General features: G+C 44.2%; 1 protein-coding gene across 5 annotated transcripts in view; it reads right to left on the minus strand.

Annotated features, from left to right (window-relative positions):
- The window catches only part of TOM1 (target of myb1 membrane trafficking protein), a 31,050-nt gene that overhangs the window by 13,971 nt on the left and 2,510 nt on the right, over positions 1-14,569 (minus strand). For 4 of the 5 annotated variants that reach the window (XM_028745927.2, XM_028745925.2, XM_028745930.2 and 1 more), the window contains exons 2-10: positions 8,594-8,678; positions 5,505-5,583; positions 4,894-5,043; positions 3,944-4,078; positions 2,135-2,278; positions 1,382-1,498; positions 1,014-1,147; positions 867-900; positions 330-438 (exon numbers count right to left, since the gene is read on the minus strand). In XM_028745927.2, the coding sequence (XP_028601760.2) occupies positions 330-438; positions 867-900; positions 1,014-1,147; positions 1,382-1,498; positions 2,135-2,278; positions 3,944-4,078; positions 4,894-5,043; positions 5,505-5,583; positions 8,594-8,678 (987 nt within the window). The remainder of the gene's footprint in view (positions 1-329; positions 439-866; positions 901-1,013; positions 1,148-1,381; positions 1,499-2,134; positions 2,279-3,943; positions 4,079-4,893; positions 5,044-5,504; positions 5,584-8,593; positions 8,679-14,569) is intronic. The other variant, XM_028745926.2, reaches the window with a different exon arrangement.

The raw sequence follows: 14,569 nt of genomic DNA on the forward strand, positions 1-14,569 counted from the left end.
TGCCGATAAGAATAATTTTATGAAGGGTTGCATGAGCCATGCCTCCTTTGTAAACTACCTCTCCCCTCCCTCCAACCCACTCATCCTAAGTGCTGCTATCAGGGTAAGTTATGAACATCAGCATACATTTGCTGGCTCGGCATGATTGATTCTGCTACCTTATATTAAATTAATTCTGAAGTTTTTAAAGCAAGGACTGAGGGAACATAAAGAAGAAAAGATACAGAAGCTAGAAGACAGGTGAGCTAGTGGCTCCCAGAATCATGGGGCTGGGGTAGGGGGCAGACAAGGAAACCACACAGCAGAAGGGACACAAGTAAGTTACTCACTCATTTCTGCAAGCTGAGATGAGAGCGTGGAGGCGGCTTCTGGTTTTTTTTCTACTGCATTAGGTTCCACATCAATCAAATTGCTTGCATTTTCTGCATTGTTTAGCTGCTTAAAAGACAGAAAGTTTGCGTCGCTATTTTGAAACTATTCTCACAGCATTTCTAACCAATCACCATCATCATCATTTATTACTTATACCCCACCCATCTCGCCAGGCTTCCCCAGTGTGGTTCTGCTTTGGGAGGCCACGAGTTTTGAATAACTGAGGAAATTTAAAACAGCATTCATCACCCAAAAAAAGTCTGAGAAATTTGGAAATAATGGAATCAGCCCCACCAAGACAAAATATCTGAATCCGCCACACTGAGGACTGTGCCCCTTGGTTCTAATGTGCTACTATCTTACCCTTCTAAGAAACATTAATAATAATAATAATAATAGTATTTTTTATTTATACCCTAGCCACTCTGGGTGGCTTTCAAAAGATCATTAAAAACCTTGTTAGCATGCATTAAAAGGAAGGAACACTCATTCACCTTAGCAGGCTGGCCAGATCGGAGCCGTTCGAACCTATGAGAAAGAGAGAGGTGAGCAGATGAGCTCAGGTGGAAGGCTTACACAAGCTGTTTTGCTTGCAAGGGGGTGTGGGCAGGGGAACGAGCAGGGGAGGGGCATGGGAATACCGTTCGTGGCGCAGGAAAATGTTGTTGAGGTTGTCATTGACAATGAGCAGCTCCTCTGTTAGCTGTTCATTGAGGATGCGGGGGATCAGCTCCAGCACGCGCTGCTGCATCGCTTTACATGTCCGGTTCAGCTCCTACCCATGGCAAGAGAACGTACATTGTGAAAACTGAACCAAACAGTCTAGGTTAACAAGTGGCAGCTAGTAACCAGCCCGGGCTAAAAATCCGTTCCTACTGCTCGAGTCACTGGCATGATGGGTTATTTTTGTCGGCATAAGCTAAGCCCACCTCAGCACTTGCTGGCCCGAACCAAATTAAGTCCTAACTCACAGCAGCAGAGGCAAACTTGTGTTGCAGCCGCTTCTTACCTGGAGCAGGTCAAGGTCGGAGGTTTCAGCTTGTCCTGGCACAAGCTCCGTGAGCATCTCAGACATCACTTTCACATTCCCATTCACCACTTCCAACTCGCTGCGTAGTTTCCCAATCTGAAAGCACAAATACACCCATTAAGTCCAGCTGGACTTTCCACTCTCAGAGAAGGATGCAGGAAATTACCTTGTATTATCAGACTATTGATTGACCTAGCCCAGTACGATCTGATCTCTCCAGAGACAGGCTTTCCCCCATCCTGCTGCCTGTGATGTGTATCTGTGTATACATACGTGTGTGTGTGTGTGTGTGTGTGTGTGTATTAGGACCTGGCCATACCCTTGCTAAACAAACGAGACCTCTGACACTGCTCCTTCAGGCACATTTTCATTACTGTTGTAACTGTGGAACTTGCAACCATGGAAGAACTAGGGTTCCTTTTAATGAAACAGTCACTTCTCCATATGAGGAATCGAATGACTTGTGGAACATGTGGGGGGGGGGGGCCAGAACCCCCCAAGCTGGATGTATTGCAATAATATCACTACACTGTAGTGTAGAGATGTAAAGGCCTAGAAAAAACCCAGAAAAATTGGAATAGTGTGTGGAATATTCAAACTATATCAAACTGTTTTGTTTTGTTTTCAATTTTCCCGGAAAAAAATGGCTTTGGGAAAAAACAGGCCCCCCCCCCCAATTTTCTTGCCCCCCTCCAGGCCTTCCCATCTCTACTATGCTGAAGTTGAACCTACCTGCTCTGGTGTCGGTGTGATGGGGGCATCCGTGGTGGCCCCTGGAGAGACAGGGAGAGACACAGGATGCAGAATGGACTCTATTGCTTGAGGGGAGTCTGCTGCTGGTGAATTCCCAGTAGGGGAGCCCGAGGTATATACGGTCTAGAGAGGAATCCATAAAATAAAAGAGAAAGTGGTTCAGTAACAGCTGAAAAAAAGCAAAGGATATTTATTTTCCCCCCTACTCTATTAATTCACCCAGCAATGTTCTACAGTGTTTTCTGCTCTCTTTGGTGTTCCCCTGAGTAATTTGTTTATTAATTACATTTATATACCACCTTCATCTTCCAAGGAGCTCAAGGTAGTGTACATGGTTCTCCTCCCCATTTCATTCATACAACAACCCTGTGAGGTGGGTTAGGCCAAAAGATGGTGACTGGCCCAAGGTCACCCAGTGAGCTTCAGGGCTGAGTGGGGATTTGAACCCTGCTCTCCCAGGTCCTAGTCCAACACTCTAACCATTACGCCACACTGGCTCTCCAGTAACGAGCTGGACATGAAGCCTGCAAACCTCCTTACATTCTCAGGGCTGACCATTAATCCTCCTCTATGGATTCAGGGACGCGGGTGGCGCTGTGGGTTAAACCACAGAGCCTAGGACTTGCCGATCATAAGGTCGGCGGTTCGAATCCCCGCGACGGGGTGAGCTCCCGTTGCTTGGTCCCTGCTCCTGCCAACCTAGCAGTTCGAAAGCACGTCATAGTGCAAGTAGATAAATAGGTACCGCTCCGGCGGGAAGGTAAACGGCGTTTCTGTGCACTGCTCTGGTTCGCCAGAAGCGGCTTAGTCATGCTGGCCACATGACCCAGAAGCTGTACGCTGGCTCCCTCGGACAATAAAGCGAGATGAGCGCCGCAACCCCAGAGTTGGTCACGACTGGACCTAATGGTCAGGGGTCCTTTATGGATTCCAAAACAGACTGCCCTCACTGAGACGCACCCCAGCCACAGGTCCCAATGAGCTGGCGGAAACGAGGTTTTTGTCTCCATATGTGCAGTGAGGGCTCTAGTAAGCTTCAATGTACTGCTTGCTTTTTAAAACTGAAGAGACTGAATTAGGTCTTGTACTAATGGAGAAACGGCTGAAAATATACTAGGGTCAAACCTTTCAGGCCAGCTTTTCTTCACCATTGTGAAGTAGGAAACCACTTCAGACAAATACAAATGTTTCCAATAATCCAAATGTTGCTTTATCTTATAAAATAGCAAAGAAACCTATCAGCATTATATCTGAAAGCAACAGCAGTGCATACATTATTGCTGAAAATGCTGGAAATATTCATAATTTCTACACATCTTGAACACAGAATCTGGGCTCTCTGTTTGTTCCCCCTTTGCAAATGCCTTTCCCTCTGGTTCTTCACTCTTCACATTACACCAGCTTTCTATTTAAGCCCTTCCCTCGTCGCCATAGACAAGAAGAAACAGCATGCAGGAGAGTGCCTGGGATTCCATGCAGGCTTGTGAACTGGATGGCGGAGAAGGGGGAGCAGTAGGTCACTGCATCTCTCCCCCCAAGCATGAAAACTAAGTGGGCTGCCAAAGGTGAGAGGGAATCCCCCTCCTCTGTCTCTAGAACAGAACTGCAGCAGGCTGGTGCAAGAGGAATGGAGCTCTCTGCCTCTCTTCTGCCAGACCCTAGCAAACTAGTAAATATGCTTGCAGGTTAGTAACTTTTTGTGGGGTTATTTGCAAGGCTGAATTATACTCTTCCAGGAGCTACGGGCTTAAAAAGACCCTCATGACGAAAGAAAAGTGTTAACCTTACCCTTTGTGGTGTATGGATGGGTGAGAGCATATCCAGATCAGTCATGGGAAACTCCAAGCCTTTCCTCCTCAGGTCCTCATAAACAGCCACAACTCCTGTCAGGTCTGGTGTACTACGGAATGCATCTGCCCAGGACTGCAGAGACAGAAAACAGGTACCGCCTCACAGTCTCATAATCAGTCTTCCCTTTCTTAAATTCTCATGGGGGAGAAGAGCAGAGTGTGTTATTGCTAAGAATCTGTAAGAGCACAGAAAAATTGCATAATGTGGTATCGGGAGCTGGATTCAAGTTTCCTGAAAATCTCTGCTTTATTTATTTATTTAGCTTCTAGGCCTTATGGCGTCAAATATATGTATTAAAAAATGTGTCAACTATGTCAGCTGAAACCTCAGCCGTGGCTGAATAATATGTTTGGTAGCTGAAAGCAGGTTTCAGTGCCCTGTATACCTTCTTCTTCCTCCTACCTTCCTTCTTCCGACACCGGGATACATTATGCAAAACAGCATATGCTGCAGAACACATTATGCAAATGAGATATTATATTATGCAAATTGAATATATCTATATATGTGTGTGTGTTGCCGAATTCAGCTTTTCTTGACTGAGGATTTGGATTGTAAAGAGTGTAACTTTTTTACTTTTTAAGGAATGGAATACACTCAGACCTGAAAAAACCTGGGTGTGTGCCTCAGCCCAGGTTCAGACTCAAAATAACTATATATATTGTGGAGGTCACATTTTAATTCTGTGACACTGTTTGCGTGCAGCATGGTAGGCAGCCCCTGAAGGGCAGACACAGTGCTAGAGAGATTAATGCACAAAGTAGCACCTTGCCATACTTACATTTGAACTGACTTCCTTTGCTCCCTTCTGTTTAATTTGCTGGGAGTTATTCGCCTGCGAAAGAAGGCAACTGTGCACACTTGTGCAACTCATCTCATGCACTCACCTGTATGAGGGTCAGCACCTTGTCGTGTACAATGGCCGGAGGATTGTTTTTGGGAAGAATAGTTCGCACCAGCACACCTTCTACAAAATCCTGGCTAGCGACCAGCGTGTGGAAGCGGTGGCCACAGTTTTTGACACATGTTTCAAGGACCTGTAGAACCAAATAAGATGTCAGTGAAGGGGTTTTCGGTCCTCCTTCCCATGTAATCCCAACTGGAAATATCAGTATTTCCACTGCAAAAGTTCCAAATGGCAGGCAGGCATAAGGCTATGTTTTGGTACCCAGGGTATTTCCACTTGCTTTTGACTAAATCAAACACGCACAACATATTTATGTAGTCTTTTGGTGCTTTCCCACTACTTAATCCAAGATTTAACATCCCAGCTCAAAGGTTATACCCCCTTTTTTGGATATACCTCTGAAAGACTTCAGACTATCTCTGTCATTGATTTAGCTACTGAAGTAAACAGAATCAAATGATTATAATGGCACTCTCCCCTATAACTCCCCCTGCAATAGATGACAAGAAGCAAATGCAGAATACTGTTGGGTTGGGGGGGGGAGAAATTGACGGGTTCTTGTGGTTATTGAAAAAAGGGTATCATACTCACTGTCAAAGCCAGCATCACCTCATGGAAGTTCTTATTCCCTACAATCCTTTTCTTTATGGCTCGGAAAGCATCTTTGGGGCTAAGAACAGAAAAAACAAGATTACAAAAGAACTAGCATTGGAACAGAGACAAAGTATGCAGCTGGAATTTGGCAGGCCATAAGGTTTCATCAGTTTTGTTTCTCAGTCGCTACTGTTAAGAACCCAATTCAACCAGCCAATCGAGTCTGCCAAGCTAGCCATTCCTACAATATCAGTATCTTATCCCCAAAGTGTATTTGCTTGAATCAGAGGCAGAAATGCAGATATAAACAGGAACAAGAATTGCAAAGAATGCAAAGAGCAAGCTACAGATACGTACATAAATTTAATTAAAAAAAAGTAACAAAAAGATGTGAAAGGAAAAGTCCAGGTAAAGTCCTATATTGTTGTCTCCTTTGGAATGAAATGAAAGAGTCATATATAGCATGCCAGTAAGGGACAGCTGTTGGGCAAAATCAGAGAAGAACATAAACATCCCACCTACTGAAGATCCTGTTTCAAAGAGCACATTCATTCTGCAAGCTTGAGATCCATTCCACCAGTAGCTTTACAGGAGTAATAGTGAACATGCTATCTGTTGCCATGTTACGGAAGATGAAGAATTCAGAAAGCAAGACATACAAACCAAACCACCGTTATTTATTTCGGCATGTCTTGCTTTCTTGACACTTTACAAGTTTTCTGGATGAAACCCAAAACTTTAGCAACACCTAACAAACTTTTCTACACAAGGCAAGAAGCTAATTATCTTTGCATTACTGTGTTGTGGGGTGGTTTTTTTGGCAGGGGTGGGGTGAGAAGGTGGAACGAAATTCATTGTAGTATAGAGAATGAGAAGCAGAAGACAAATGTAACCATGCTAGGAGGCAGTGGATTTTGAGGGCAGTTAAGGGTGGTTGGGGACGCGGGTGGCGCTGTGGGTAAAAGCCTCAGCACCTAGGGCTCGCCGATCGAAAGGTCGGCGGTTCGAATCCCCGCAGTGGGGTGCGCTCCCGTTGTTCGGTCCCAGCGCCTGCCAACCTAGCAGTTCGAAAGCACCCCCGGGTGCAAGTAGATAAATAGGGACCGCTTGCTAGCGGGAAGGTAAACAGCGTTTCCGTGTGTGGCTCTGGCTCGCCAGAGTAGCTTCGTCACGCTGGCCACGTGACCCGGAAGTGTCTCTGGACAGCGCTGGCCCCCGGCCTATAGAGTGAGATGGGCGCACAACCCTAGAGTCTGTCAAGACTGGCCCGTATGGGCAGGGGTACCTTTACCTTTTAAGGGTGGTTGGGGGCTACTCAGTGGTATCGAAGCCCAACTGCTGTGCTGTTGCCTGGTAGTGATGCCAGAGGACTCACAGATGTGGGGAAAGGGTGGACCAGCAGATGACAGCTTGCTGAGGGTCCCCTCAAAGCTGGGAGTTAGCCATGAATAGGATTACTAGCCTTCACATGAATAGGATTACTAGCTTACACCAGGCAGAGGGCCTTCTTGGTAGTGGCGCCTGCCCTGTGGAACACCCTCCCATCAGATGCCAAGGAAATAAACAACTATCTGACTTTTAGAAGACATCTGAAGGCAGCTCTGTTTAGGGAAGTTTTTAATGTTTGATGTTTTATTCTGTTTTTAATATTCTGTTGGGAGCTGCCCAGAGTGGCTGGGGACACCCAGCCAGATGGGCGGGGTATAAATAACAAATTATTATTATTATTCACATCACCAATGACACTTAGCATATTAAAAGTGCTTCACAATGTTTACCCCGATAACAAAAATTACAGCAATGAGCCTTGCATCTCCTGAAAACAAATAAATAAAGGCAAACAACTGCCCACGGATTAGACCACACTATCAGATGCACATCTTTTACTCTCACAACAAATTCAGATGGGGAGCTCCTGAGTAGCACACAGCTAAGCTAGGATGCAAATCCATTTCCCCCCAATGTCCAAGTAAAATATGGAACCTACTAGAACAGACCCAATGAGCCATGATGGTGTTGTATGAAAAACAAAATTGTGTGTGTGATGCAGTCATGCGGAGCTCACGGTGGGACAAAGGCCTAGGGTTGGAATAGACACAGGGGCTGCAAGGCAGGCGCGAGGAGATACAGCTGACAGAAACAGGACAATGCAGCCTGAAGCCATACCACGTTGCAATAATGAAAAGAACAAGAAGGCTTCCTTTATTTTCTGTGTGGGGAGATATCTGCAGCCACGTAAGCGCTGAGCTGCATTCCAGAGAGGCACCACTCCTATTGCATGTTGTTCTTGCCCTTCCTGAGGTCGCCAGCAAGCCCACTGAGAGTTATTTATAGTGTTCAGCATGGATGGGTTTGGCATTCCTCAGATTTCTGGATGCCTCAAAGCTGGGTTGCTCAGGGTATATGTATGAGAGAAGAAGAAGAAGAAGAAAAGATTGGCAGGGGAAAATTAAGGATTTGGATGGATTGGAAACTTCACACTTCTTTGCACCTCTCTGCTATTACTGTACTATCCGTATACCTGAGAGAACCTCAGTTGGAACTGCATAATGTCAAAGCACTGAATGGGCCAGCTGAGATTTTTCCTGTCTCCGTAGTCACCAGCCTGGAGAGTATTAGACTCCCAGCGAGGGAAAAGGCGGCAGAAACAGAGAAAGAGAGAGAGAGAGAAATGAAGAAGGGAAAGGAGGACAATAAAGAAGGAACCCATTGAGCAGCAAGCTGTCCTTGTGAGAAAAGGAAAAGAACAAAAATAGGAAATGCCAGTGAAAGAATGCAAGACAGAGTTTAATACTATGTGAAAAAAATTGCGGGAAAGGGCTAATGGCATATCTGGCAGCTGGTGGTACAAAAGGCGGCTTCAAGCAGAATGTTGCTCTGGCAGCATTCTCTTCTGAAGGTGTCAAGGGACTTGGGCTTTTAAGACTAATGACTTACATTGCCAACCCCTACTCAAGAGATCTTTTTCCTGAACACTTTTTCCACTCATACACATTAGCGTAGTAGACTGACGCAAGTCCGTCAGTGAGCACGTGCAAGCATGTGGATAAGGCCACTTGTCTTGTAAGCAGCACTGGCTTCCTTACCCTTCTTCTGTCTCATTAATGATGTCACAGATCTCCATGTTGAGGGCCCAGTTTTCGTTCTGTAGGGAGCCATCAGTAGCTTTCTCTGGAGGAGGAAGAAAACAGACAACATCCCTAGATCTGCTTTTGAAGAATAGAATCATAGTTGGAAGGGACCATGAGGGTAATCTAGTCCAACCCTCTGCAATGCAGGAAACCTTTGCCCAGTGTGAGGCTCGAACCCACAGCCCTGAGATTAAGAGCCTCTCTTTTTTAATTTTTATCACTTTCATTTTTACAATTTAAACAATAACAATAATACAAATGTAAAACACGTATTTTTTACTTCCCTTCCCCCTTAATTTTATTATTTTCTTCTTCACTACATATTCTATTTCCCCCCCCAATATCTTCTTTTTCATCGTTTTATATCCCAGTAATTCTTACTGCTGAATGTACTCTATCACTGCTAACTTTTTAATATGTTTACAATAATTGTCAAAACAATCTATAAAACATTCATCTTTAAATACTTTCTCATCCTGATCTCTTATTCTGTTCGTTAATCTTGCCATTTCTCTATTTCTCTATATTAATTTTGTCTGCCATTCTTTCTTTGTCGGTATTGTATCACCTTTCCACTTCTGAGCACATGCCATTCGTGCTGCTGTTGCATACATAATAAGAGATTTTGGGTCTTTAAATACACTTACATCTATTATACCAAAAAGAAAAAGGGTTTTTAACAAATTATCTTTTAAAACATTTTTTCCCCAGCTCATTGTAATGAAATTAAAAGTCTCAGGCTTTATGAATGGCAGCTGCAGAAGAACTGAGAATGGAAGAAAGGAAGAGGCAAGATTCCAAATATACACCCCTGCCCAATAATATTTTCCCACAACAGGCCTAGAAATAGCCTCCATATGGTCAGAAGCACTGGCAGTCTGTGAGGTCACCATGACATCAGTAGCCTGTGCTGGCCACCGCGAGCCACTCAGCTGCCTTGTACCTGAATGGTGGCAAACCCAGCAGCTGCTAAACCTTTGCATCACAACACCTTCTGGTCCAGGCAACAGGTCCCCATCCCTCGTCGCCAGATGCTGGTACAGTAGCCTATAAACAACTGCCTCCTGAGCCACTGCTGTTCCCAGGTCTCCACCTAGCGACAGCTTCTGACTGTAACCAGCCAACACCTGAGCCCTATTCCAGCTTTCTCTTCATGCCGCTGGCTTCAGGCCACTCACCCTCTGGCAGTGCAAGGATTCTCCTTGCAGTACAGCATCAAAGACACAGGAGGGAAGACAGTGACTTCCTTGTTCTTCTCTTGTGTTGCAAGGAGAATTGCAATGGGGAGCTGAAGTGAAGCAACAGACAGCTAACATGGCCAGCAGCTAGGAGCAGAATCTCCATGCTGCAAGGCCAGAGAGTAGGGCAAACAACACGGGGGAAACTCAGCAGCCTGTTTGTAAACTTCCAGAAATATCTACAGTGACTTTTGTCTTCTGGGTTTCTGGGGGTTTTCCTGTTGTTATTCTGTCTCTCACAGCTACAATAAACCTACCATTAAAAGTATGGACTAGTCATTACTTCGTCAGAGGGCAAACTTAGCAGGGGATCAAATACTTTCCCCCCTCACTGTAGGTTCTTTCACATTCTTAAGGACTCCCAAAGAGGCCCCATAAATCAAGCCAAATCAGGAGTAAATACGTGTGAATGTATAAGGAGGAGGGGAAATCAAGCTTCTTATTTCCATATGGATCTTGTCCTATGGGAGCCTTCTCATGAGAGGATAGCTGCTCGCCTTAGACAGCAAATTCTGGGATACTCATTACAAGGCAAATTGTTACATAGTATTTTCATTATATTTTTACTGGGGGGTGGGATGGGGAAGAGGCACACCAAAATGTCATGGGTTAACTCTGGCCGTACAAAAATGGAGAAGCTGTTTAACTTCTTAGCATCCAAATGAGTGGGATGGGTAACAGAATGCAATGAGGGCAAACCCAGTCTTCGTCTGATGGTGTCTCTTTCAGGCGGTGTTACTCACAGCAGAATGTTGAACAGCAAGTTGTTATTACCAGCGTCTCCACCCTGTAATCAGCTCAGCCTTAACCCCTTGTGGCAAGTGGGCCCAGGAAGTCTAGGCAGAAGCCTGGACAGTGTACAAAGAGAAAATGGATACCAGCCTGGCAGCAGTGGCACATGAAAGTCTGCAAAATAATAGGCGGAAGGAAAGAGGGAAACAGAGAACAACTCTATCTATTGTTCACAGTAGCATGTACCAGTGGCCAGTGGAGTAGTGGGACAACTAAGCATTGCACTTAGAAGTACAGGTTAGGATGGCCACCAATTGTACATGGAAGTGCTCCTCTGCCTTTGACAGGTATAAGGTAAGCAGAACTTCCAACACTTGACTGCGTTGCAAATATATATTAAAAAAAAGCTTTCCTGGGAGAAATTCTGAAGCTCTGATGAAAGGGATGGAGAGGCAGACCTATCACTGCTGTCTAAGGAGAAGTCAAGGATGCCAATGAGATAAGGAGGGCTGGAAGTAATCTGCACAGAAAAGGCTTGGCAACAATAGCCCTTGAAGGGTGGTACAGTTGTACCTTGGTTTTCGAACAGCTTAGTTCTCAAACGTTTTGGCTCCCGAACACCGCAAACTTGGACCGAATGACTGTTCCAGTTTGTGAACTATTTTTGGAAGCTGGATGTCCGACGGGGCTTCCGTGGCTTCTGATTGGCTGCAGGACCCTCCTGCAGCCAATCAGAAGCCGTGCTTTGGTTTACAAACATTTTCGAAGTCGAACACACTTCCAGAATGGATTCCTTCCAAGGTACGACTGTAAATGATAGGTAAAATATATAGCTGCTAAAGTCATCAGATCCTGACGATACACTGAAATTCTCTGGATCAGAAGCTAGCAATTTTAGTACCTTTTAAAAACAAAACAAAACCCAAAACACACGTGAGATAATTTTAATTCTATTTTCAGAGTATACCACACTCAAATTTCATTAGGTTATTAAAGTGGGGGATACCACTTTTGAATACGTTTCTGTGTAAAAAGACTCACTGATTGAGCTGCTGAAAAGGGGGACACTTTAATATTCCTCTTCATTACATTTCCCTCTGCCTCGGTTCACTTTGCTAACCTCTACCCCAATGTGAAGAGATCTATTCAAGGTCCCAAAATATTTACTTTCCAGAAAGGAATGCAAACAAACTGCACATATTCCTCTAGCTGCTCAGGAAAGAGGCTTACTAATAAGAAGAAAAGTCCCAAGGAGCAGAATTCAGCCAAACACCTAGATTACTATTAATCCATCAATTTAGAATCCAGTTTTATTATGGCCAACAGCAACAGTTTTGGAAGTTGAAACAATTCCTTGTATTTTGACGCATGTAAAGTACACACAGAAATCAGAGCAGAGACCAACACCAGCCAGTACATGGTGAGACAGGAGTGAGATTAGCAAATAAATCCAAGGACAATGCGAGCAACAATATATAAGGAAGGCTGGGCATATGCTGCATATCCTAAATAAAAAATAAACACAGAAAATCCAAACTGCTTTCAAAACTAAGGCTGCACATTTTCGCAATGCACACCGATTGTCGGACAGATAGATATAGAGAGATACAGATATATTGCAGTATTTCATCTATTTTAATGAAAGTAAATGTCCACATGTTAAACTCTACACAACTTTCCATGATGTGTTTGCTGGTCAGCACAGAACACACACAGGCAAAGTTTTATAGCGGGTGGCTGGCATTCAGTTCAGTGGGGTTTACTGCTAGCTTTATTGCAGCCCAAGAGCTTAACCATATTCTCACTAGGGACCATAGACTCATATTTTAGACTCAGCCGCATACCTGCAACACTGATATAATACTAGCATAGCTTATAGGATTGTTGGAAGCATTCCTGTGGTAACAACTGGGAAGCATACTGAATGCAATTTTTCAAAGTGTCCTGTAATATTTATAATTATTATTATGATTATTCAGTTCTGAAAGGAAGTAAATGTGATAGAACAGACATCTGTCTGTGAATATATATTCCTAGGACCTACACCTACGTACCTAGACCAGAAGTATATGGATGCCAGGATAGAGACTTTGCCACTGAAGGTGTTAGGACATGCAAACTAGGGACAGGGCTCAGCTGCCAGCTTAGGTATAGGAAGGCCTCCATGAGATCTTTGGGAGAAAGGGGCTGTTCTTCTCCTACCTAGGTAAAGGTAAAGGGACCCCTGACCATTAAGTCGTCGCAGATGACTCTGGGGTTGTGGCGCTCATCTCACTTTACTGGCCGATGGAGCCGGCGTTTGTCCGCAAACAGCTTCCGGGTCATGTGGCCAGCATGACTAAGCCGCTTCTGGCGAACCAGAGCAGCGCACAGAAACGCTGTTTACCTTCCAGCCGGAGTGGTACCTATTTATTTACTTGCACTTGACGTGCTTTCAAACTGCTAGGTTGGCAGGAGCAGGAACTGAATAACGGGAACTCGCCCCATCACGGGGATACGAACCGCCAACCTTCTGATCGGCAAGCTACCTAGGCTCTGTGGTTTAGGCCACAGTGCCACCCACTTCCCTCTTCTCCTACCTAGCATAAGACAAAGGTGGGCATCTTGTAGATGTAGACCTACCACCCCACAAACCCCTTTAAATTAATTTAAAATAGCATAAAATAGTTGACTGAAGTAAATTAACCCAACAAAATAAAAAAGTATATTATTACATTAAATTATTTTTCAGTAATCGATTATAAAGGAAAACAAATTAAAATCGTTATCAAGCACACTTCTCCTCCAGACCCAAACAGAACATGCTGTTATTACTACTAATTCAGCTTATCATCTGTTTTATGGAAACTGTCAGTGCCATTTCCAGCAATTAACAATCCCTCTGACAGACCATAGGCATTCAAGTGGAAGTGGTTGTGGGTGAGTGTGGGTGGTCCAATTCTGACACCTGACAATCTAGCTCAGAGTTTTTTTTTAACTGCTTGATAGGGAGTCTCCTGAAATACATATGTACAAAACCCTTCAACGTTCAACTCAAATTGTATCATCTAATTGCTCCCATCCTTCATCTGAGTGAATGTGGGATTATCAGATAAAAAAGAAAGGAGGGAGCATTACCGCAGGGGACCTCTGGAATGACCTTAAAAACAGAGAATGAGCTACGCACCCACTCAAACACTATCTACAAAAGAAGTGGGCCACAGGCATGCTGACAGTGCTACAAACCTCTTCTGTCACTCTAACTGAGCATTTTAAAGAGCACCTTTTTAGACGGATGCTTCATACAGCTGGAATTTTAATCAGTTCCAGCTTCTTATTTGTAATAAATTCATGGGATGGATTTTGAGTTAGTGATTTTTTTTTTAAAAAAGGGGGGAGGAAATCCTGGATTTTACCGCTTTGATGAAGATTTACATAAACACAAAGGCTATTCATTGGTCACATGAAGGATCTGGATGCTGGGCTCTGCTTCAAGAGCTGTACTGTAATTAGAACCATCCACACCTTCTGAAAACTAACCCAGGGCAACATGGCTTCTGCAGAGAAGGGTGTATCAGACAGCAGACACAGGAGCACAAATCCCACTGACAACAAACATGCCAAATTGTGGGTTAGCAAATGGAGCACTCCAAGCTTCAGCTTGTGCAAGCGTCTCTGGCTTACTTCAAAGTCAGTTCAGGAGGGTGTCAGTTTGCCTCCAGGGTGTGGCGACTGGCAATTTTGTCACACAACATTTAAGTGTTATGTTTTACAGGCTGGTCAGGTTATTTCAGATTTCAGGGGGCTCTGGTATGCTCTATAACTGAAGCATTTACTAGCTGTTTTCAAAATAAAGGCCAGGAATGATGTATCAGTGAAAATTCTCAGTGCAACTATCAGATTAAGAATTTATTCTAAAGACAGGGTAGAACATCACAGGCAACATTATATTGTTAACACACAGCACTGGCTGCAAATTTTG

The sequence above is a fragment of the Podarcis muralis genome, chromosome 10 (assembly GCF_964188315.1).
Source record: "Podarcis muralis chromosome 10, rPodMur119.hap1.1, whole genome shotgun sequence".
In the NCBI taxonomy this organism is placed as follows: domain Eukaryota; kingdom Metazoa; phylum Chordata; class Lepidosauria; order Squamata; family Lacertidae; genus Podarcis; species Podarcis muralis.